Below are 24,275 nucleotides of genomic sequence, written 5' to 3'. Positions count from 1 at the left end.
AATCTCAACATCATCTAAAGCTTTGAGTCAAGAGTTACCAATACCACCTTTCCCCATATTGTTATGGAAACAGAAGCAAGTTAGAAGGTTTTTTTGAGAATCCACTTAAACTTTGACTTAAACCTGGCATGCTCTCTTTAGAATATTTTTCTTGCCTCATTTTCCTAGAATATCAAATAGAGTTTTTTTGGTCTTAAGAATTTTCATTTTTAGGAAAATGCTGTAATGCTGTTCTCACACTGTATGAGGTTTTACATTTTCAGGTATGATAAATTACAAACTATCCCATGTTATGAATTCTCAACAKGTACAGTAAGAAATGTCAAGGCTGGACTTCTTTCAGTGTCACAGAAGATACTTTCATGTAAATGAGCCAAGTTAGGGAACCACTTCTACTACAGCTGCAACTACTAGCTGTACTGTGTTTTGCTGAAATTTAAAGCTAGATGACACAGAGAAGTCATAATCTCGTAAACACAACACAAGCTTTTTCTTTAGGTTAAAAAARGAGAAAAGTGTCCTCATTTCCGAAGAAGAAAAACTTTCTGGATTCTCTGCAAAAAGCAGTTGATTAACTCTTAATATTGATTTTGATTTTCATGTTCCTTTCTGATACTCACAGTCATTTTAGGTTGTGATCTTCTCAAGAAAGGACTGTTGGTTTTCATTGTACACTGGGCAGGTGAGGGAACTGAGATTGTAAAGTTCTAAAGAAACGAAGAAATTAAAAAGACGCACCTATTTTCCCTCATTTTTTCTGCTTAATGTCCTAATTTTATATTTCTCTTATTACTTTTCTAATGACTTTTTAGAATTTATTCATTTCAGATTTATTTGGCTTCTTTAATCCACTTCTGTGATGAGTGCACAGACGAAAGCTAATGCTCAGATAGTTTTTAAAGATCCTTAATTAACATGGATATTTTTTATTATTTATGTCACCAGTATAAATGCTCTTGACTRGTTTTATAAGAGGTGCTGTGTTTTAAGAAAATATGCAAAAAGCCTGCACCTTTGTGCATCTTCTCCAATCTTTTTTACCAGTATGTTCCTGTTCCAGTTGCATTAGGTACCATAGCAACGGTAGGGAGAGAAGCTGAGTATCAAAAAACATTTCAGCTAGTGAAGTAAACTGCAGTTAGAAGCAAAAACAAACCTATGATCATGATTTTTTTTTCACCCAACTACCTTGTCTGTTCTGTGTCTTGACTCAAAAACTGGGATGCTCCTGAAAAGGAGCAAACTGAATTGCATTTTATTTAATCTTTTCTCCCTTTGGCTCCAATGACTGTTCTGCAGCAGTGACATTGTCTAGGGCTTCAATGTAACTCAGCCCCTTACTTTCAGAAAATACACTGCATAYAGTTSACGAAAATAAAAAGGCGTCATCATYGGAGTTACTTGACCCCATTTAAAACAGACATTTGATGAGATATTTGATCTCATTTCCTTTTAACATTATGGGAATAAATGTCCATACCTCACATGAAGACACTGCATTGTTGACTACTACATTCTGAAAGAGTGAACTTGAATCTTTTGCCCACAATACAGTGTCATTTGCTTTTCTCAAGGTTTTGCAGGAAATCCTCAGTGGGATCAGTACCTTGCTGTAGCATTAGGTCTGGAGGACACAAAGGACACCCTATGACAGCTAAAACAGCACCAGATAGATGCCTGTTGTGCAGCTGAGTCAAGCCCTGAATCTCATCCCAATGATGTACTGTTTACACCTCTGCCTCTGGGAGGGTCACACTGCACTATGTCACTAACCTGTTTTGTTCTTAGGCAGTTACCTTTTCTTCTCTTCGTGGTGCCCTTCTAACTTTTCACTATTTCATCTTCCGTTTCTTGGCCAGTTTGTACCACAGTAACACAACACAGAAAGAGGGAGCAAAATGAAAACTCTTTAAACCAAAGGGGTCATTAATCTGCCTCACAGTAAGGACTAAGAGCAGTGAGTGGAGAAGAGCTATCTTTAAATCTCAAATTATAACAAGTACTCAAAAAAACATTATCKTTAAAAGAAAACAGCAGGTTTATGATCCCCAGGTGTAAAAGAAAGAAAAAAAAAGCCATCTTAATAAACCACTAAAAATAAAATGGAAATATTAAATTAAGAACTAAATCTTTCCCAAGGGAGTAATTACTATGAAATTTCCTTAAATATTAGCTTCTACCTAATAACACAATAAAGACCTTGCATAAAACAAATTACAGATTTTAATCCTCTACTCTGAAGGAAACCCTTAAATTAGATAGCTATTTCAATTTATTTTCAAAACAAKAATAAGTCATGAAGAATCAAGTCCTCATGGGACTGATCAAAATTGAATATGCAGTTTCCTGTACTATGCTGACAATCATTTAGAATAAAATTGGAATGAGAATGGGAAATTATCCGTGGGACTACTGAGCCAGGTAATAGCTTCAGTATAACATGGTCACACMGCCAAAATCAAATTAAAATGTACATAGAATTTTAATATGGTTGAACTAGGCCTTACTTTACTTATAGAATTCTGGCTTGCAACCTTTAAGTAACAGGATCAGGAGTGCAAAAAACTACTCATAGGTGATAATCAGGCATTTTGCATTTTCCAGTAATTTCTTTAAAGYAACATGACATCAAATTGTGTTAGGCAAAACAAAGAAAATTAGCTYGCAAACTATTTTGGTTTAAAACTGTCAGGACATAATGGAAGCACAAAGGAAAACCACACTATAACTTCAAATTTCTATTCCTCAGTACATCTACAAAACTTGTAAATTWTAACTACATTATTCCATCTTAAAAAACTCAAAAGACCTCATACGTACATSAAAGAACAAGGAATACTTTGAATATTTAATTATTTTCAGATATCTAACAATAAATACATATATTTACCCACCTATAATGTGCTTTACAGAAGTAGGGAACAAAGTCTTGGTATATTTCAGTTTTAAAATAACATATTCATGTGATTTGAAAGAAATCTTTTCAGCCACATAATAAGCCTGGCCCTGCAGAACGTCTTTGCTAAAGTTCACACAAGTTCATTTCCACAAGCAGCCAGCTCACGGCTATTGCAGYGGTAGCAGTGGAGGGAAATGTACACTGGAATTTAGATACATTTCTCTTCATTCTTAAGTGGAGTTAGTTAATTGTCTCCATAAAGCAAATAATTCCTTTTTTAAAAGACCTGGTGACCTTAAAGGATTCACTAAAAAGGACAACAGAAATGATGAGAGATGGATGCTGAAGTATATACAGCCCAAAGCTCCTACTTTCCTGAAAAACACTTGTTCTAAAGTGATTGAGGTCTGTGAGTGCAGACTATATTTATAAACAATGCAAATATTTAAAAATACTCCYTGGAGCAGCACCCTTCCTTTGTGGCACCCTAACCATCAAACTACAAGGCTAATTTTTCAATTTGCTTCTTTCATAGCGGATATTAGGTAGCTATACCGACCAGGACAGCTGCAACAGGGAATTCTACACACTGCAAAATAAATAACCCAGGAAACAGCCAACTCTCCTCAGTAAATTTGGCTGTATTTTTAGACATTATTCAAAATCCTTAAACAAATGGCTATTGTACAAGTTCTGAATGGCTATGCAGCTGATCTACAGTAAATCTGTATTGTCAATAGCATGCTGTATTGTCACCTGCTATGCATATACATTTCAAATGCACTGAAATAGTGAACATAAAATGTTCTCTTCCAGAACTCAAGGTTCAGCATATTTCCATTATGGCACTCCTCTAGACTGCACAGACCTAAGTTCAAGCTTTTAATGCAAGATGAGATTTCTAGATTTATTAAAATTTAATATTACTTGTATCAATAGCTCTTTTAAGAATCAAAGTACAGCTAATTACTCTTGTTCATGACCTGGTTTATATTTGTAAAAGTTTATTTCATTGMCACTATTAAAATCACTGTCACCTAYCTCACTACATGCCATACACACCTTYCTGTTTAATTCAAGAACAGAAAGAAATGCAGATATTCACTTCTTACTTTGCATCTAAGCAAACTGCCACATGATAAGCAAGGGCATGAATATAGATTTGGCACTATATTTACAGAACCTACTTGCATATTTTTACCTCTCCAGCAGGAGGGAAGCTCCAAGCTTACTTTAGGATAAAAGCAATCACCTCCAAGTAATTGAYAGGCTGGAAACTCAAGTGTTATTGCTCAATAACCTGCTTTTGTTCCCAAACTCTACTCACATCCTTGCACTACATCAGACAGGGTGGCTGTAACATTTCAAAGAGCAGGGAATTTTTGAGGGCTCTTATTTTGGTGTGGAGAATAGACTCACTGGGACACAGGGAGTCAGACTCACCTCAGTGCACGTATCTAAACACATGAAATTTAGCTTAAGTGTCCAAGCTGTCTTTACAGTCAAGGGTGACACTGGGCTCAGCTCAATTGTGTAACCATAGGATTCCAGTGACATTTGACAAGTCCTGAGGTCTTCAGTGATAGCCTTGGGGTTTTATCTCCACAGGCGCAAAATTCTCCTCCCAGGTTTACGAGTACAGTACAGCTCTTTTTTGCCTATTCCCTGGCTTAATTCTCTCTTTACTAAATCTACTTCAAGTGTAGATATAGATATTTACCAGAAAACTCAGTGCTCAGTTTGCTGAATTTTGTATTAATGTATTTTAATGTTTGATTAGTTCCAATTTGATGCAATTCCACCCTCCCTTACTTTTCCTTTTTGCTTTTTTGACAGAATGGYTTTCTAATTTAAAAAGTGATTTGAAATACAACCAGATTTACCCACTTTAGATCTTAAAACATCCCATGTTAAGACCAGATAACATTCAGTTTACTTCTGCTGGGAAAGAAAACTGGTTTTACCTCTCACAAAGCCTTTGAAAATGAAGTACATGATTCTACTTCTAAGCAGTATGTCAGGTTCACCCAGATGCAATTTGGAAAAAAAAAAAGTTTAAAATAAGACAGCCTGYAGTGCAAAAACTGAAAAATTCTTTGAATTTGTCATAGACAATATGCAGTTCATAATAGCATAACTATCTGTTGAAGCGACAGTGTACAGATCTATTAGCTCTATACACAGTAGATCCACTGTAGGACTAATAATGAAAAAGATCATGTACAAAGTTACGAACAAATCCATGTTCTTTTAATAGTGATACGTAATATTCTAAATTTAAACCCATTTTGCAAGAGTCTTTATGGCTGAAGCAACCCATCCTACTATGTTATAGTAAAGAACTGTGTAATCTTCTTGGAGAGAGATTAATGAACAAACCCTTTTTGCTAGAGCATGACATGCACAGTTAAATCTTAAAACTAGTTAAAACATTCAAATCACTTAGCTTTTTTTTTTGTAAATCACATTTTAAACCCATCTTAAGGTCAAGAAAAGCCTGCTGAGCACTCTAGTCTAAACCGTAGCCCCCAAGTAGAATTAATCTTATTCACAACATAATTCCTGGCAATTGTTTTCTTGTCYACCTTGTTTCTAAGACCAAAATCCCCAAAAATTTTTACCAAAAGCTTGTTAACATTGTCATTGGAAAATATTTGCTAATATTGAGCCTATATTTTCTGTGCTGCAATATGACATCATTGGGTTTTTATCTACTATAAAAYAGAATAAAAGTTAAGTATTTTCTTCTATGTTGTTTCTTTTATGTAGATTTCAGAGCATATCTTTACAACTGGTCCATGCCTTTCAAGTACACTACTCAAAACTGAACACTGTTCTCCAGTTTACCAATGCAAAACAGAAGCTTCAATTCACAGATCTCTGCTGTTTCCCTGTTTAAGAATGTTACTATAGTTGCCTGCCTCCCAACAGTATGAAACTGCTGAGTTTTGTCATCTTTTGATCTGTCATTACCCCAGAACTTCTCCTACAGAACAAATCCATTGCAATATATCACCCACATGATCGTGTCTTCCACTGTTTCTCCTCAATTAAATGGAGCACCTTGCATTTGYTCCTATTGAACAATTTTTTCACACTTTGTCTCCAATATGTCAGGACTATTTTGAGCTGTCTTTCAACAAGACTTGACTTGCTACCTTTTGGATTTTTTCTTTTTCTTAACACAGAATAAAAATACTAAGAAAACTTCCATGTATACCTGAAAATCTTGGAAATCTAAAATGTTGCAGGCAATTCTATCTTTGAAACAATACTAAACGTTCATTCAAAACCATCAACTTTATACTGCCTTCTCTGCTGGAGTTCAGTCTTCTGTCAAACTCTTACATTTTGCCAGCTATTAGCTTCCCAAAGTTCTCAGAATAAGTAGGAAGCAGGCATCCATGAAAATGCAAATTTTCCATGGCCACTGCTCCCAAAGGAATGATGCTTTAAATTTGTACTTCACTTTTTTTTAATGCATGAGAACTACATAAAGCATTCAAAAATCTAAATTAGCATGTCTACATTGTACACTGTGTTAGAGAAAAATAAACCAAAGCAGTTGTTAGCTGGGTACTAACAAAAATATGAAAAAAAACTTAGTACTCACTGAGTATGAGACTGAACAGTGCATAACATCAGCTTAAGTGTAACTCAAACATTATTTTAAATAAGGCTGAGACTAGAATCCAGGAGCACAAGTGCACAGTTAAAAAGTACAATTTAAAAAAAAGACTGAAGTGGTGAAAGCAGTAACAGACGTCCATTATATCCCTGTGCATATATAGATATATATACACACACTCCAGGAGTGCCTACAGGCACAGCAAGTATGTAGGCAAGTAAGTATCTAAAAGATAAGAATGAGATAGAGTGGAAGTAAATCCCTTTGGAATGATAAAAGACTTGTTTGCAATATAGAAATAAAAATCAGAGTTAATAATGAAATTTTAGCTATTAATCTAAATCTCCAGATTTCTGCATTTCCAGCAGTCCCTTAATGTTGTGCTTTATGTACATGCAGACATACTGGGCCCAATTCTAAGTTATATTACATACAGTTTATCCTGCTTTTTTATTATAAAGGAATAAAAATACCACAYGAATAGATAATTTCTGAAATCAATAATGTTTGTATAAAGCTTTGTTTCTTAGACTAGTCAGTGGGTATATAATCATTTTTCTGTGCTATTGAAATTCCCTACTTCCTCAGTCCAGAGGGGAGCATGATCATAGCTGTGGGGAAGGACTGCAGAGGAACAGAGAAAAAGGAACATAACTTTTGTGAACCACAGATATTTTTGAGACCCTCATCCCTCAATGTAACAGTGACAAATTGGGTTTCTAAGCCTGTCTACATTCTTGTCTTTTAATAGAGTCCTTAAGTTTCATTCAAATAAAAGAAGCTGGGAATCACCAGTATTTCCATTCATGCTTATTTATATCATACTTAAAATATAAAGAATTATGGAGATGAGAAAGAAGAAAATGTTGGAACATCAAAGCAGTTTGCATTGCAAATTATCTGAAGGGTAACATATCATTTCAAACCAAGAGAGATATAGCAGCTCTGGCTGGAAGTTTTCTGATCTTCAAATCCTACTTCAGAAAACTTCACAAACGGAAACCAATTGAATCAGTGCCAGGACACATTTAGTTTTTCAAAGATGAACAGAAAATCCATTCTTTCTTATGGCTTACCAGAGAAAGCAGCTCAGAAGATTTCAACACATTTTCTAGTTCACACAATTTACTTTAGCTACTAACTAAAACTTTATCTTATTTAAATATAATAATTGTACCGTGATCTCAAACAATGTAACTATTTGACTTCATTTAATTCTGCTCTAGGATAAAGAGGACATTGATCTATTGTGTGGCAATAATTTCACAGAAAAATATGAAAATGCATCACGAAAGCCTGATTCAATATACTTCAGAACTCATATGGCAAAGGCAGTAAATTTTCCCTACACCGTAAGAAGTGTCAGGTAATACTCTATTGAACAGTGAGGTTCATTACCTATTGCATACAGACACACACTTGGCCAAGTCCACTGTTTCAGTATATGAAACAGTGACACGTAGCCCCATTCAGAAATGACTGATGCTTCCATATTTATAAAAACCCATTGTATAGTAGTAGAGTTGCCCAATATAGTAGCACAAAGAGAAGTCCATTTGCTTTGGACTCCACAACCAAATTCTTATCTCTAAATTTCCCTTTCAACCAGACCAGCTGTTACCTTGCTCTATGTAATATAGGCCACTTTTTAAAGGGTTATGAGCTCTCTTGTGGAAGAACAGTGAAGTGACACAAGGTCTGCTTTTCTATTGCACAATGCTCCAGCCTGCTGCAGATCCCCAGATTCTTAGATGCCTATTCAATTCCTCTCCTCATTTTAGAAATAGTAGGGATTTCTTTTTTTTTCTACGTGAAAACTGGCACTGCATTGTGACTACACTGTGTGTGACCCTGATGGCACTTGTTGATCTTGATTAGAGGTATAGACAAGGGTCAGTGTTAACTTTAAGTAACATATAAGAACCATACCAAACAGGGGTGGGTGGGGGTGTGTGTGTGTGTGTGTGTGTGTGTGTGTGTGTATGTGTGTATGTGTACATCTGGGGAGAAATCTATGGCATGTAATTTTAAGGTTTAAAAAGGATTTAGGTTTATGGTTACTAGAATGGAGATGTTATAGCAATCCCTGTACAGCAGTCACAGTCTTTTTCTCAAATATTAAGGTAAGAAATACTAAAAATCAGAAATGTGCAAGAATGTCATCCTATCAAAATGACTGCCTTGAAAGACAATTATCATACAGCTTAAGGTCTCTAGTCACCTTTCACAAGGGAAAATGATATATTCGTCTCCATAATAKATCTCCCACTTACCAGATTAATATCTTATTTAACTTCACTGTCACTTATCCTTCTGTTCCCTTACAATTCCTCAAAGGTATTAAAAAGAAATAGATTCACAATGAAAAAGAAAACATGCATTCAGAAACACCATGAAACATAAGGAAAAATCTCTAAGAGTACTCAGTAGAAAGCAGCACATGAGTGGATCAATTTGCACCATGTAGCTTGACATGTCCTAAGAGACATGGAACTTCTGCAATATTTGAAAATTGCCAATAGTTACTGTCAGGAGGCGCTACTTACCACAATACAGAACCAGGGAATTTTGACAAACATTAGAAGATTACAAAGATACGACAATATATATAGCTGAATTTACTCTCATATAAAAATACATGCACACACCTAACCATTAATAGATGGGCAGACAGCTGCCTCATTTCACCAACACACTCACCCCCAAGTACTTGGCAGTTAGACATCCTCAAGACTCAGGATCTCTAGATTGTATTTAATGCTGAGTGAAAACACATCTCTGAAAACCTCCGGAGTTGGACATACATCACTTATTTTACCTGCCTACTTCTCTCTRCTGAGAAGCTTAGTACTTTCTACTTACTTATATGTAAGAAACTGAGACAAAACATCAGCTATTTGTTCTGTTGGGATCCAGYCCACTCCTTTTAAGGCCAAGGCATCCAACCTCAACATATTTGAAACGAGGCAGATGACAGCAGTGGCAACGCCMATGACATCTGTTCCCTTCTCTACACACCACAGCAATCCTCTTCACGCTTTCTGTGTGACTTCTGAGATGTCTGCCCAGTAGCCAAAGAAGCTGAAGAGGTAATCACACTCCTAACTGCCCAGCCGAGCCTCATCTAAACAAAGGCAATGCCTAAGTACTTGGTGGTGAGATAGGCACCCTGTCATACCGTCATTCAGATTGKAAAGGACCTTAAGGAGGTCTCCAGCCCAAAGTCCTGCTCAAAGCAGGGATAAGACCAACTTCAGATCACATACAATGWCTCACTATGCACCTAGATTTCCAAGCTGAAAAAAACATCAGCAGCATCTTATAATGGTTTCTGAATCTGAAATGATTTAGCTTTAATTTTAGTTAGCAATGGTTACAATTCTTAAAAAATGAGTGGTATGTTCAACAGCATGTTTTTCCACAAACCATTACTTCAAGTTTAAACAAAGATTTAACTCTAAAGAATACTAGAATCCATGGAACATTCTCAATTATACTTCTTTACATAAAAGGAAACTAAAGACAAAAGCATGTACTTCAAAAATACATGAAGTGTATAAGGTATATAAAATAGATGTAACCTTTAAATGCATATATAAAATAGATGTAACTTTTAAGTGCATATATAAAATAGATGTAACTTTTAAGTACATGCTTTGAAGCGTGTTTGTTTAAATGCAAATGATGAAACAAAGTGGGAAAAGCAATTAGTGTTAGGCTACACATTCGGGAAAGAAGGCTTACATTCCTGCAACAAGAACTGCTCACAAGTGTTTCACAAAAAAAAAAAAAAAAAATTAAAAACTGATTCTCAAGCAACCCTGAAGCAATCCCTCTAGAGGAAGAATTTATAGTCACTAGGCTACAAAGGCAGGCATCTTTCTTTCCATCAGTGCTTCTTGAATTCCCTTCTACACTGTAAATTAGCACTGCGAGGAGTGTTAAAAGTGCACACGTCTCACATTAGCCTCTGACATGGTGTTTATGGCTCCTCTTTGGACTGGCAGGCCATACAGTTTGATTGTGTACTAGCTGAGAAGGGGCTAAAACCAACCCGTTGCTCAGACTGTTCAGAGGRAACAACTATTTTCTCAAAGATGAAACTCATAAAAAGTATGAACAAGTTTGGAAACAAAAAACAGAAAGCTTTACCTTGAAAAGCAGCTGCATTACGAGATATTAAAAATTTTAATGTAGCACTTGATGTTTGAAGTACTTGCTGTATATCTTGCTTGGCTGCAGTCTGATACCTTTCTTCCATCCTTTTGGTACAGCATGTTGGACTTTTAGAAGTACAAACCTGGAGATCAACACCTAAGGAAAAGGCAATTACATTGATTAATAAAAACCAGGAGCAGGCAAAACACAAAAACCTAGAGAACAGCTACCTTTTTTTTTTTTTTTTAAACATGGGTATTGATATATAAAAGAAATAGCTAAAACTTTAAAACATTTATTCTTGTTAAACAGAAGGGGATACCAATTTAAAAATTCTATGGGAAGAGTACACTTATTACAGTTAATTAAGGCCATGCAGTATAATTTCTCTGACATTGTAGTCTTGCTCCAGCTGTGAATATTGCTAACCAATGTTGGCAAAATATGCTGAATATRCATCGTACATCACGATGCAGGYGGTAGGTGTCCARTCCCTGGAAACAYTCGGAATATGGTCAGATGGAGCTCTGGGCAACCTGATGTAGTTGAAGATGTTGCTACTCATTGCAGGGACAATACCCTAGATGACCTTTAGAGGTCCCTTCCAACACAAACTATTCTGTGATTATATGATCCTCTAGAATACTGAACTGCTGGACCAGCTCACGGTGGGTACTCTTGTGCTTCTGTAAATCTCGGACTCAGACTAGGAAAAGTGAACTACTTCCAAACATTACACAGTGCAAAGCCCATTCCTGACAGGTTCATAATGAATATGCTTATATTAACTTTTACATGCAGCAGTTCTAACTTCCTTTCTAATCTCCCTTACTGTGTCTTTCTCTACTGTCAAACACTCACATGAATCCAAGACACCAACTCCCTACTTCCCTAATAGCTTGAGAAACATTTCTACAAAAAAAGTACTTTTAAAAATTTTGGGCACACTGAAATCTTAGAATGGCAATTCAGTACTTTAATAACTTCACGAATGGCGCATAATCAAGCGTAAAAAGCATTGCTCATCTTCCTTGTTATCATGTGGTATTCAAAATCTTTTTTTTTTAATACTGTATCTAAAAAATGCTTTCTAATATAAGGAACAAACATATAAAAGAATAAATATGAGAATTGAAATTATATTCATACAAAATTTAACAATCCAATCCAAATTCTCTTCTCAAATATGTTGTTTTATTGACAGATACAACAAGATTTCTAAGAAACATAATGACAAACTTTTTTTAATCAGCCCTGTGGACAAAATTCTAATCCTGCAGTTGTATAAACATAATTCCTTCTCCATAGTAGGTATAAAAAAGAAGATTATGATTGGAAGAAAAAAGTAAGAAATTAAAAAGTCAACTTAAATCCATATTGCTTGTGACTCTGTAGCCGTGTTCAGCTCTCACACCACCTCTTAGTACCTAAACTTTTAGTTTTCTACCACTAAACCTGCAAGATTTAACATTCCTTTTAAATAATTTTTCCCATTTTTTTCTCTAGCAAATCATTCTAAGACAGTATGAATAAARCTATGGGGAAATGGAGGCTTTACATATTTTGCATCCTAAATATTAATTCTTATGTAAATTGGGTGTTTTAAATAATATAGTCCAGAAAGTTAAGAAAGAAAAAGTTAAGCTACTGACAGCTGGACTGAAGCATTGTGGAAGAATGGTGAAATGTTTAAATATGTCATAGCAAACTCATGTCCCTTTATCCATGTTGGTCGAAGCAACTCAGCTGCACAGTGAGAAAAAGATTTATTATTTACATACAGCAATCCCAATCCTAAAGCAGCAACCCCCTGCTTTATTTAGACAGGAAGAAAGAACACAGAAGACTCCTTAGAAATCACATTTAGAAAAGTATGAGACAAGCATGAAACAGGTTATGTATGGGCTATTAAGAAAAATGGAGTTATCAGAATCCTGAATGAATACTCATCTTTACAATACTATATAGAGGTAATCAATTCCCATGAAAAATAAACAAATTTCCCTTGCAAATTGCAGATAATATTGTCTTCTATTTCCTGAATATTTCTTTCTAGCATCAGTGGTTTCCATCTTCACAATTAATGGTCCTTCCATTATAAAGCAGATGTGGAAAGAAGGGTATGTTTGAACCTTCAGTATTTAAGACTACAGAATTTCTCTCAGTTTTTAAAGTTTATTTTCTGTTTCATGCTTAAGGTCATATGATGCTTCCAGGCAAAAGTAACTCATTTTAGTGAGGAGTGCTGCTCAGGAATTAATGTATTTATGAAGACAGAAGTTTGGCTCTCTATACACAAGAACAGTCTACTGTCYATGATAAAAATGTATGCCTTGAAGTAAATCCATTTTGGAGACATTAGCAGCAGCTTAAGATAATGGAATCCTTATGATAAAGGAAAAGCAGTAGGTACTTTTAGAAATCCTAATACAGAATTTACAAGTCCGACATTGCCTTCACAGTGGCGTGCAAAAGTTAGGAACTTAAACACCAGATGTGAAAATTAACTGAAGCAAGTGGCACCCCTGTAAATCCCTTTGAGTGGTTTCCAGTAGCAGTTTAACACAAAGGGACAGGTATACCCATAAGCCACAATGCAGGAAGCTGAACATCTTCACTATCATAACAGAAAGGAATGAATCACAGAAATTCTGAGAGTAAGAAACTCTGGGTTTTAAGTGTTACATTATTATTGCTACAAGGGATCTTTTTTCCTTGCATAGCTTAATGTTTTTGAAGGCTATTTATCCTCATCATTTATTTAAAAATGTAATTTCTACTTTCTTCAGTATGCACATTTTTACAATTAACAAAGAAATTTATCCCATCTGGCTGCTTTTACAAATCTCCTGCCATGTGAAAATGTTAATATAGCATCCTCTGCCAATCCAATTGAAGCAAAAAATGAAAACAAAGCTGCAAAAAATAAGCTGGTCTATTAAACTACCTATTTATTAGCTACTTTAGTATTTACGTCATGCCTGCCAAAGAAAGTCCTTTGTGTCAGAGTCAGCCTTTAATAAAGGTACTGCCTCTAAGCAACAGGAGGTAATGAGCATCTTAAAATTATTTTCATTATGAGTATTAAAAATCCACTTCATCAGTGCTCTACAACCTTAGAAGCCACATAAYTACCTATAGAGAATCACAGTCACTGCTATCTCCACTACATGCCTCACACTTCCCTGAGCCAGTTTTCAGTCCTCTGAKTCCACTGACTCCAACCTCCCAGTCCTTGACAGCTCTCCAAACTGAGGCACTTGCACTGTTGACTATCCCTACTGCATTCCTGCATTCCCACATTCCCAGTCCTAGACACAGTACTCCCAAAGTACTCAAGATTCCTCTCATCCCACTCTTCCTCACAAAACAATGGCACACCCTACAATATTTCAAATCACAGACCAAGATAAAAAAAACAAAGCAGATGTAGAAATTGTAACATCATCAAAGAGTAATATAATTCAGATTAGCTGCTTTTGGGTACAAACTTGTCTGCAGAGGGCAATCGCTGCACTGCAACTAAAACTCCACAAAAAGCAGGGAAGGAGCAGTGGCAGGWAAGGACTGAGTCATGGGACCTAAGCAACCACTTTAGATGCTTGTAYGTGAGGGTGGTCATATCTAGAATTTAAAACAGGCAAAGCTGGAACTTGAACTACATGAAAGTTTGTTTTCTGCAACCTACATCTGTAGTTCTTATAACACTGGTTTAAAAGTTAAATCCTACCAGGGATGTGATAATGACTTTAGCATATTTTGGTTCTGGAAGAAACAGCAGGTTACTTAAGAGAATGGGTCAAGAAAACAGATTAGTAGTGCATGACTCAAATMAAGAAATCTAAGGATCTAAGAAAGCTATGCTACTAGTGCATGTTCCATGGGTGAGTTATGCTACATGTTTATAAAACACATATAACCTCAAGTGTGGTRACTCCAATGCAAAACTTGTCTAAATTTGCATTGTTTAAGGAAATAAAACATTGTGGATTTCCATTCATTTTTTTAAAGATTCTCACTCAAGAGTACATAAATTTACTAACAYATTGAATACTAATTAAATATCAGCTACTATAAATGGGAATTTTAGAATAGCATACCATCATCACTAACTCTAAGGGGTGGGTGTACAACCAAACCTTACTTACAATCAAGCCTTACTTACAGTGTGTCACATTTACAATTTACACCAGTCCAGACAATATTGCAGCAGATAAATAACAATAAATTCACTACACAAAATAACTCAGAAAAGGCTGAAAAAACTCTCAAGTGGATATATTTTGATTCCCTTATGTCACTACAATTTTTACAGTTTTACAGTGATTATGATTTATTAGAAAGACACTATACAGTTTTGTACAATACATTAGTTTGCCCAATACAAGTTCATCCTCAAACTTCAATACAGCTTTCATATGAGACCAAATACCAGCAGGAGACTTACAACTGAAGAATATAGCTAGGATGGATTTGGGAAGGGTTTTGCTTTTTTTTATAGAGTATCTAAATACAAGTAAAAAACCCTACCTCTCTGCCATCTATATAAGATGACCTACCTTAACCTCTAAATCTTAGCAGATAATAATTACAGAAAAATGTCCTCCCTCTGCTTGGAATTGAAAATGTGAGAAAACTTGGCAAAGTGTTATTATCACATTGTCTGAAATACAAATAACATTGTGTTGCCTACAGCAGCATTTTAGACAATGGTATTGTTATATAACAAACCATAACTTTATAATGAGAAGTGTGTAGCTGACTTGTCAAGCCAAGCAAAAATTRGAACTTTTGAATACTACTATTCCCTATTCTCCTACTAACTTGACATGTATCTTCTCCACAAGTAAAGAGTAACTTCATTTTTCAGAGGCAATGATCTCCTTTTTCCCCATGAGCTTCAGTAAAGTGGATCTTGCACAAACTCCTTGTGCCATTTTTCCCATATGCGTGACCTTTCAACTTCTACATTTTTTATTAAAAAAAAATACACAGAGTAACTGCTCACATGCAGTTCCCCGTGTACACAGGCACAGACATGCATAATACTTGTCCAGTATTAAAATCAAATAACCTAAAGATTAGGTCTATTACCCAAACTCCTTATAGTATTTTAAACAATTGTTAGGCACTGCTTAGAATTCAAGCCTTTGGCTTTTATAAACAGAAGCTAATACAAAATTTTATCTAGGCTTTATGGGCTTTAGTATAGATTCAAGAAGACACCCTTTCTGCAAAACCCTAACCTAATAATGAATATTTGTTTATGGTTTCAGATGACTCTTCAGTATTATTTTAATCCCTTGATTTAATGACAAAATTTTTTTTAAGCAGCATCTTTTTAACATGGATCTCATTCCCAACCCTAAGGGAATTTTGGTTTATACTTTTAAGACTGCTAATCACGTACATATAAAGTACATTTTATTGACCTACTTTTGTTCCAGCTCATTAAACACAGTTGCTCTTAATGGCCAGGAAAAAGTAACCAAATACAACATGCAAAGAGCCCAACTGACTAAAAATTGAATGGTTGCTCAAAACACACAGAGTGGTTTTGTAGTTGTTTCTTTCGAGATTTACAGAACAAGAAACAAATGGATAATGTTTCTAGAGATTTGTAAACCAGAAAGTGAAATAGGTCCTTTTATTCTGGTACAAGCAATATTAAAAAATCCACACAATTATTTTCTGAATTTTCACATCTAAAAAACTTTCCATCTTCCACAAGAATTGTTTTGTCAATAATCAATTTTGAAACAGAGGAAGAAAACACTATCTGCTCCAAAAAGGCATATCGGCTCTTTTCAGTACCAAATTCTGACGGCTGCACACTGTGATTTACTTTGAGACAGTATCACAGACACCTAGAAGTGAAATAACTTCTAACAATAAAAATATATTGAAGTAAACAGTTTTGGTATAGGAAAGGTTTTAGAATTGAAAAYAATCTAGATGAGTCTAGGAAAGACAGTTTGGGAAAAAAAATGTAATTATTCTGAGATTCAAATTTTACCCATCCAGAACGGTTTTCAAACTTTTATTTGGGGTCTTGGCTGTACAATTCTGTATTTTCAGTACCCTGTGACAAACAAATGTTGACAGGATGAGGATGTTAACTGCCAGGAAGAGAAAATGCCATATGGCRAATTTCTGCCCATAGACTTCCAAGAGATCAAACCCAGAGTCTCAAAAACCCCAAAACAGACTTAGAATTGTCATGACAAACAGTCTTTCAAAAGTCAGCACTGAAGTGACATATGGCTTGGAAGGAATTGTAAAATCAGTGGTTTATTTCAAAGTGGATTTGGAACCTGTATCAGACATGACTCCTTCTCATGCTTATCCTTYAATATTTATTAAATTATTTTCGTTACAAGCACCACTCCAGATATAGCATTATTTGCCATCACTATGATTGTTGCAAAGTACTTCAGCTTTGCTCAATAAAAGAGATGGGGATCAGCCTCAAGCACCTGGCCCTGACTRTTGACACTGTTGAACTATCACCTCATTTCCTTTGGCTTTGTTCAGAAGGCACCAGTATTTCTCTCACCTGCACTTCAAGAGATGATATCTTCCATGTACAGCTTTCAAAGGACACTCCAGACAACACTGCAGTAGTTTGKCTCCTTCCTTATACACTCCAAGATCATCTTCCTGATGACTACTAGGCACCCTAGCAAGGTGAMGCCATCCTTCCACACACCCAAGCTACAGCTCACAGAACAAAACATGTCATCCTGTCCGAAAGCCTCCCTAYTTTGGAGGCTGCTTGAATTTCAGGGCAGGGGAACCCCCAGTGTCTTGGCATTATGAAAGCATCATACTGGTTTTCAGGAACATTCAAGAGCAAATCCAGTTGGGCGAGGGCAGCGCATTCCTTCTAGAGGACACCAGCACCTCCTTCCAGGCCATCCCAGACAGATCAAGTACTYTGACTACTGAGCACTGATGACTTCCTAGAGAAGCTGAAAGATTGGAGGTAGAGATAGAGGAGCTGATACATAGCTGAGCACATTTTTTTGTTGATTTTAATTTCAAAATATTGTCAATTTTTTTTTCACAGTGATCATTTTGTGGATCCAGAGGTGAAATGTTCACACACACAAAATTATATTGTTGGCAACAATCCTTACAAAAACAGATGTGATATAATAAACATCAGTACTCATTTGACAGAGCAATTCACTTTCTCTCTGACTAAATCCTTTCCCAGAGCTATGCCTGTTAAACAAATAAGAGTAATTAGCAGTGCCCCTGTTTACACACACCAAAAAAAAAAAAAATTTACTTGGTAGAACCAAAATCCAAATTACCTGAATGTAAATTATACTAGAAACCCAAATTAAAATTTAATTATGATCTTCGAATTGTATTACAGTAACCTGCTGGATTTTAAACTGACTTATATTGTTATTTTCAGGGGAATTAMCAAGAATATTTTAGCTTGAATTAACAATAGTACCACAGACCAACTTTTTCTGACATTATCTCACCCTTCCAGCATGGTTTTCTCCATTTATTCAATTTCCTATTCATAATGATTCTCTACCAAAAATCCTTTGCAATAAAATTTATACTAATCACAGTTTTCACTCTCTTTTATGCTTCTTGTTTTCACAAATGCATACATAATTTCCCAAATTTTGCTGAAAAGCCTAGATTGATTTCTGAAAAAAAATCCAAAAAAGCAAACAGAAACCAACCAACCAAACTAACTGCTGAGGAAAAAAAAAAAAAAAAACAAACTCCAGCACTTTATTCCCCCACTTCACTGTGAATTGTTTGATTCTACAGTGACAGTAAATATAACATTATCAATAAGCTACGGAGTTGAGCTTTTTAGTACAAACAGGAGCATGCAAATTTGTTCACAGACATACCTACAGGAARCTCTCTGTCAAGAAGGCAAGAGTGAAAGGTTTACCATCCATCCTATTCTGCTGTTGATAGTGATATCACAGAATAGTTTGGGTTGGAAGGGACTTTACASAACATACAGTCCCAATCCTCTGCTATGGGCAGGCACATCAYTCACTAGACCAGGCTGTTCAAGCCCCATCCAGGCTGGCCTTGAACACTTCCAGGGACTGGGGATTTACAGCTTCTCTGCTCTACATAATCTGAGAGAAGGAAACCAGAGAAGAAACATCATTTGCAACCAAGATAACAAGAAGAGCCTTGGAGCTCCCATTTTAATCTGTCTGAAAAAAATGAGCTGCTGTAATCAGCTAAAAGCTCTGGATTTACTAGCACATGTAAGGTAAAAGAGTTGAACTCTTCAAGAAAGTTACTTAGGTTACAACACCAAAAAGGATATGCAATACCTTGAACATAGGAAATAAAAATATGTAAAAACTTATTTTGCAGGCAACAATTTCTATTTTTTTTTAAAAACCCAAATCTTATTGATCCACAAAAATAAAATAAAAAACTCCAAACCCAAACTTTGAGTCCTTTTTATATTTATTTCATGCTTCACATATTGTTCAATTCTTCATATAGCAAAAAGTGTCTTTTAGGATTTTTAATTATTGAGGATACTCTGTACAGTCCCACCAAAGATGTTCTTGTAGCACGGAACCAGACAGAAAAAAAAAAGTATTTTTGCAACTAACATTTTCAATCAGTCTGAAAGTGATAAATGTTTTAATATATCATGTGACGGGGCTGAGCATGAGTGTGTACTATAGTTTCCAAATCACTTTTACARAAGACTGAAAACAGTCAGGTGTTCTGATTGCTAGGGGTTGCARTAAATAGCTTGGGATTGGTAAATATATTAATTTATCTTGATTATTGACATTTTCAACATTGATATCCTGTGCTATGCGAATGGTAGCACAAACTCAAATTTTAGTTCACATATCCTTCAAGACTACCTTCATATATATACATATATATATGTATACATATATGACAATTTTGCACGGGATGACAGAGGGGTTTTTATTCTCCCTTAAAGATAGATCACCTTTATACAATTGCCACAAAACTAATTACATCTAAAATAATGCATAGGTTTTTGAGCTATTCAAAAATATGTACAGATGGCAATCTCCAGAATCAGAATTTGCATTATTTACTAATATAGGGCTGGTYAGTTTTTATTCCCACTAAGAGGAAAAATGTGAATGGTGCAGTCTTTTTTTTTTTATACATGCAATGAAAATAAGGCAAATACGAGCCCTATAATTTTATTGACCTCCACTGTATACAAATCCATACATCAACCAGCATACCTGCTGTCCTTCAACTGGTGACCCTTGTCCACCCTAAAGACTCAGCCTAAGACACATAAATGAAAGTATTCTTAAACAAGGTATGTCTAAGGTACCACTAAAATAAAGACACAGAGACAATACAATAGAGGCATTTATGCAGCTTGTTCTGAAGACAACACCAACATTTGATAATGGAGTAGCTCCAAGATGCCACCAGCTGCGCTGGCTGTGCATTGTGGTTGCCCACAAGAAGCACCTGAGAAGCCAAAGCACCCACTGCAGCTGCACCACCAGAAAGATGTAAGCTTCCCAGAGTTATTGTAGCTGTCAGCCCCATGGGAACATTCTGGAAGCCCTAATAAAATTAAAATGGTACCCGATGTCCACATTTGAGGAAGCAAATTAAACCTAATAAAGGCAGCTTTGACACCTATTTTTCTAAGTGGATATCGACAAAAAATGTGTGTGTCGTAAGGGTGCATGTGTGTGTCTTACACAAACACATTCCTATGTGCCATCAGAAAAGGTTTTAAAACAGTTTTCCATCTCGCCTCAAAAGAAGGCCTAATATAAAAGATCAGTAGCAAAAAAAGACATTTCTCTTCACATTATGCTTTCAGCCTACGAATGCCTTTAATCACACCTAAACYTTCTAAAACACTAATTTAATCCCCATTTTCTTGTCACTGGTAATTCTGGGTAGATTTTAGTGTTTGTCACTATTTGYTTCATGATATCTGAGATCAATGCCATTCAGAACAAGAACTCTGGCGACTCAAAGCAATGTAATTCTTTCCAAGAGTGAAAGGCTGCTGACCATGCAGCTGTACCACACCTCCTGCTGCCCACTATTTGCAAGGGCAGCACTAGAGAAAGGAATTTTTTTATATTCTTACAATTAAAAAACGGCTTTTCCTTCAAACAGGAAATGCAGAAAAGTCAAAATCAAGACAGTGAGTGTGGTGTAAAAGTATTAGAGGGAAAGGAGGAAATTGGAGCAGAGCAGAAGAATCATATATAAGCTACTACAGTTCTTTTCTCTTGAGTCAATGTATTTCCTCCCTGTCCCTAGCACACAAATGCATGACATGGTAATTAAAATAAATTACAATAACAGAGAAACATTACACTAGGCTACAGAATAAGAAGAACATAGATAAAGTGATACCATATCATTCGTACTGATATTATGCACACAAATAATCAGCACAAAAAAAATTAAATCGCTGACAAGGCTTTAATTCAGATTTCACTTTCTAGACACCTTCATTTGCACAGTACCTGTCTCATCAGGCTTTCCAATTGAAGTGTTTATTTGCTTTTTATCGAAGACAATTATAAAACCTTTACATTAGGACAACCCAAGAAGACAACAATGACAAATGTACTAGTAACCTAAAAATAGTACTCTGATTTGTAAACTGCATACTAATATTGACTGTGTTAAGAATTATCTGTCATGTTTAAAACTAGAGTTATTAAAAGCTGCATTTTGAAGGGATTCCTTTAAAATAAACTTGGTATGCCTTATCTCAACTTGCAGAGTTAGTAAAAACTACACAGATTATTTAAAAAAAATGAGGCTAGCTATAGATATTTTGAAGTAAGGGGGTAATTTCAGCTAATTTCACCTTCACTAGTTAACTTGATATTCAACCCTGAACACAATTTACATATGTGTGAAAAAAAAAGTAATTTTTTAATTCTATATCGCTGATCACAAAAATACTTTCATTTTAATTCTCTGCGTTCAACTGAGGTGTTCACAAACCTGGAAACAAAACCTTAAATCTAGAAACTTATTACATATGTGCTTCACCATGTCATTCAGCATCTACTTTAAAAAGAAAGTTTAATTGTTGATAAAAATGCTAGACGTAGTCAAATTGCCAAAAGGATATTACTTTGCCAGGAATTTTATTCCGTTACAGACAGGCAGCTATCCAGCAGAGAAAATGCGCAGCCTGACCACTGACAGTGGTGTAAGTCATTCCCGTTTCACAGCGGAGTAACTCCAGCAGCGCTGGACGCAGCTCGGAGGCTCTCCCCAGCCTGCAGGGTTCGCGCTGTGCCTGCCCAGGGGGACTGGAAGCAGGATGACCCCAGCCGAAACTGGCTCGCTCTRCTCTGCGCGATACCGAGCGGAAACGGGTGGGCACAAGGGGCTCTTAGGCAGGTGTCGGGGTATTCCAGTGCCCACAGCTCCAGAAGAGCGTTTTCTCTCTTGAATAAGTGTCCAGGCAGCCCCGATATCGCTACGGAGCCCGCGGGGGACCCGAGGTGACCATCGCCGGGTAGGACCCGCGGCGGCACCAAATTCAAACCCCTCCTGCCCCGCARGCTCTGCCTTACCTGCCCGCGGGTACTCCGGGACGCCGCCGAGCGGGCCGAGCCGCCGCTGCTGGAAAACTTTCCGGACCGCCTCGCAGCTGGGCGGCGGCTCCGCACCCTCCGAAGCGGCGGCCAGGAGCAGCACGCCGAGGCTCAGCACGCCGAGGCGGAGGCTCTTCTCCCCCATGGCCCGCCAGCGCCGGCAGCCGCCGCAGGGAGCGCGGCCGAGGCGCCCCGAGCCGGGAGGCACCGCCCGCCGCCCCTCCGGGACCCTCCCCCGGCCCGGCCCCCGCCCGAGGAGGGGCCCCTGTGCCGGGAGCGGGGGCGGCAGCGGGAGGGGCTGGGCTGGGCACCGGCTGTTTGGGGAGGAGAGGAGAGGAGATTCCCCCCGCATATACCCGGGGTGGTGCGAGTGCCGCCTGCGGAGTAGGAGCCCACAGGGATAGGAAGCRATGCCACAATAGAGGAGCAGTTTCGACCCAAAAACACGCAAAAAGGGAAAGATTAAATTTGTAGTGCTTTGGGGAACTACTTCCAACYGAGTTAACACTGTCAGTAAGGTATGCCATTTAGTTTGGCTTGAAATGCCAAACTTTTGCTTTTCTGACAAAAGTTTCCAAGAATTCGGCAGTCTTCAAGWCATCTTGAAAAGTTTCAGTTCCTCAGGCAGAAACGACAGGGGACAAGTTTACAGAACCCTGTCCCGTCTATAAGCTGAAGTCCGATGGGAACTGTTAGAGCAAYCAAGGAAACAGCTAGGACGCATCAGGTTATCTTTAGAATAGCTTCCTTGCTGCCAAAATAAAGAATCCTCTCCACACACAGATTTTAAGTGTCACACCTTACTCCTTAGAGCCAGAAATTTTTCTTAGTGCATTTTGAAGCTACCAGTGGTCATTCAGAACTGTAAAACATAAGGCTTTCAATTTAAAAGAAATCTTTAATCCCTGTCAGCAATTTCAACACAAGACTGCAAAACTAGTTCTAAGTGTCTAAGGATTATTCTACGCATTCATTTGAATATAAAAAACTAAGTGAAGCATACGTTATTCAAATTTGCACTAGAGATAAACCATTCTGCTACTGAGCAAAGCAATAAGAGAATGTCATCAACATTATCCAGACTACTGAATGACARTTCTTAAGAAGGGGAGAGGACTAGTATTTCTGAATTGTCCATACTCCAGATCTTTCAACTTCCTTCSGTCAGCAAGCTCCAACATGTATTACATGAAATGTCCTTCAACAGAATTTGTTCTACTGTTCTTATACCTTGATGTACAAAGAGTGAACACATAACAGCCTACAATCTTCTTGATAAAACAAACTACAGCAAAAGGCATTTTAGACCCTCCATGAGGAAAATAGGGGGAAAAGAAAACAGCAAGTCTACTGCAAATAAAAACATTTGGTTTAGATTAAAAACAAAAGAATTTAAAAATTRCCAGTCTTCTGTGGAAGCTGAGAGTAGGCAGTGAACCCCTTTTCAGTCAGTAAAATACTCTTTCTTAAACAAAATACATTTTAAAAGTATTGAAAAATATTGCTGGGTTAAATATGGGAATATGGGAGCCAGAGAGCATAGGCTCTAATGCAGCAACTTGAAGATGGTAGGGCAAATTCTGAGAATGATGAAATGCCATCCTCAACACCTAACACAAGGTGTGCAGCACACTCATAGTAAACACATGAAAATAAAGTATCAGTATTCAGGGAAAAAAATTTGCAAATTAAGAAATACAGACAAGTATTCCTACTTAAAAGATTTGTTCTTTACCTCATAAACACATGGAAGTTTGCCTACAGCAACAGATGATGTTGGGAAATCTCTAGAAYCCCATTGCTTCAATTTGAGTCAGTACTTTCTCATGTCTTCCACTCAGAAGACAATTCAGAGTAACCTCTATTTCCAACTCTACAAACTAAGGGGAAAAGGAGATTTTTGGTAAGAAATTCAATGTACGTATTTTAACTAGCTCTTTCAAAATGAGTAAATTCTAATTTAGTCCAAAAGGTGAAGTGCGTTTTTGTT

General features: G+C 36.8%; 1 protein-coding gene across 1 annotated transcript in view; it reads right to left on the bottom strand.

Annotated features, from left to right (window-relative positions):
• GPC5 (glypican 5) overlaps positions 1 to 22,500 on the bottom strand; it is a 112,633-nt gene extending 90,133 nt beyond the window's left edge. Inside the window, exons 1-2 of the mRNA XM_057370372.1 lie at positions 22,265 to 22,500; positions 10,680 to 10,841 (exon numbers count right to left, since the gene is read on the bottom strand). Of these exons, the coding sequence (XP_057226355.1) occupies positions 10,680 to 10,841; positions 22,265 to 22,430 (328 nt within the window). The 5' untranslated portion in view covers positions 22,431 to 22,500. The remainder of the gene's footprint in view (positions 1 to 10,679; positions 10,842 to 22,264) is intronic.
• Between the last annotated feature and the right edge of the window lie 1,775 nt (positions 22,501 to 24,275).

The sequence above is a fragment of the Malurus melanocephalus genome, unplaced genomic scaffold, assembly GCF_030028575.1.
Source record: "Malurus melanocephalus ecotype Western Australia unplaced genomic scaffold, MMel_1.1 scaffold_124, whole genome shotgun sequence".
NCBI classification, from domain to species: Eukaryota; Metazoa; Chordata; class Aves; order Passeriformes; family Maluridae; genus Malurus; species Malurus melanocephalus.
This window is presented reverse-complemented; position numbering and strand designations above follow the sequence as displayed.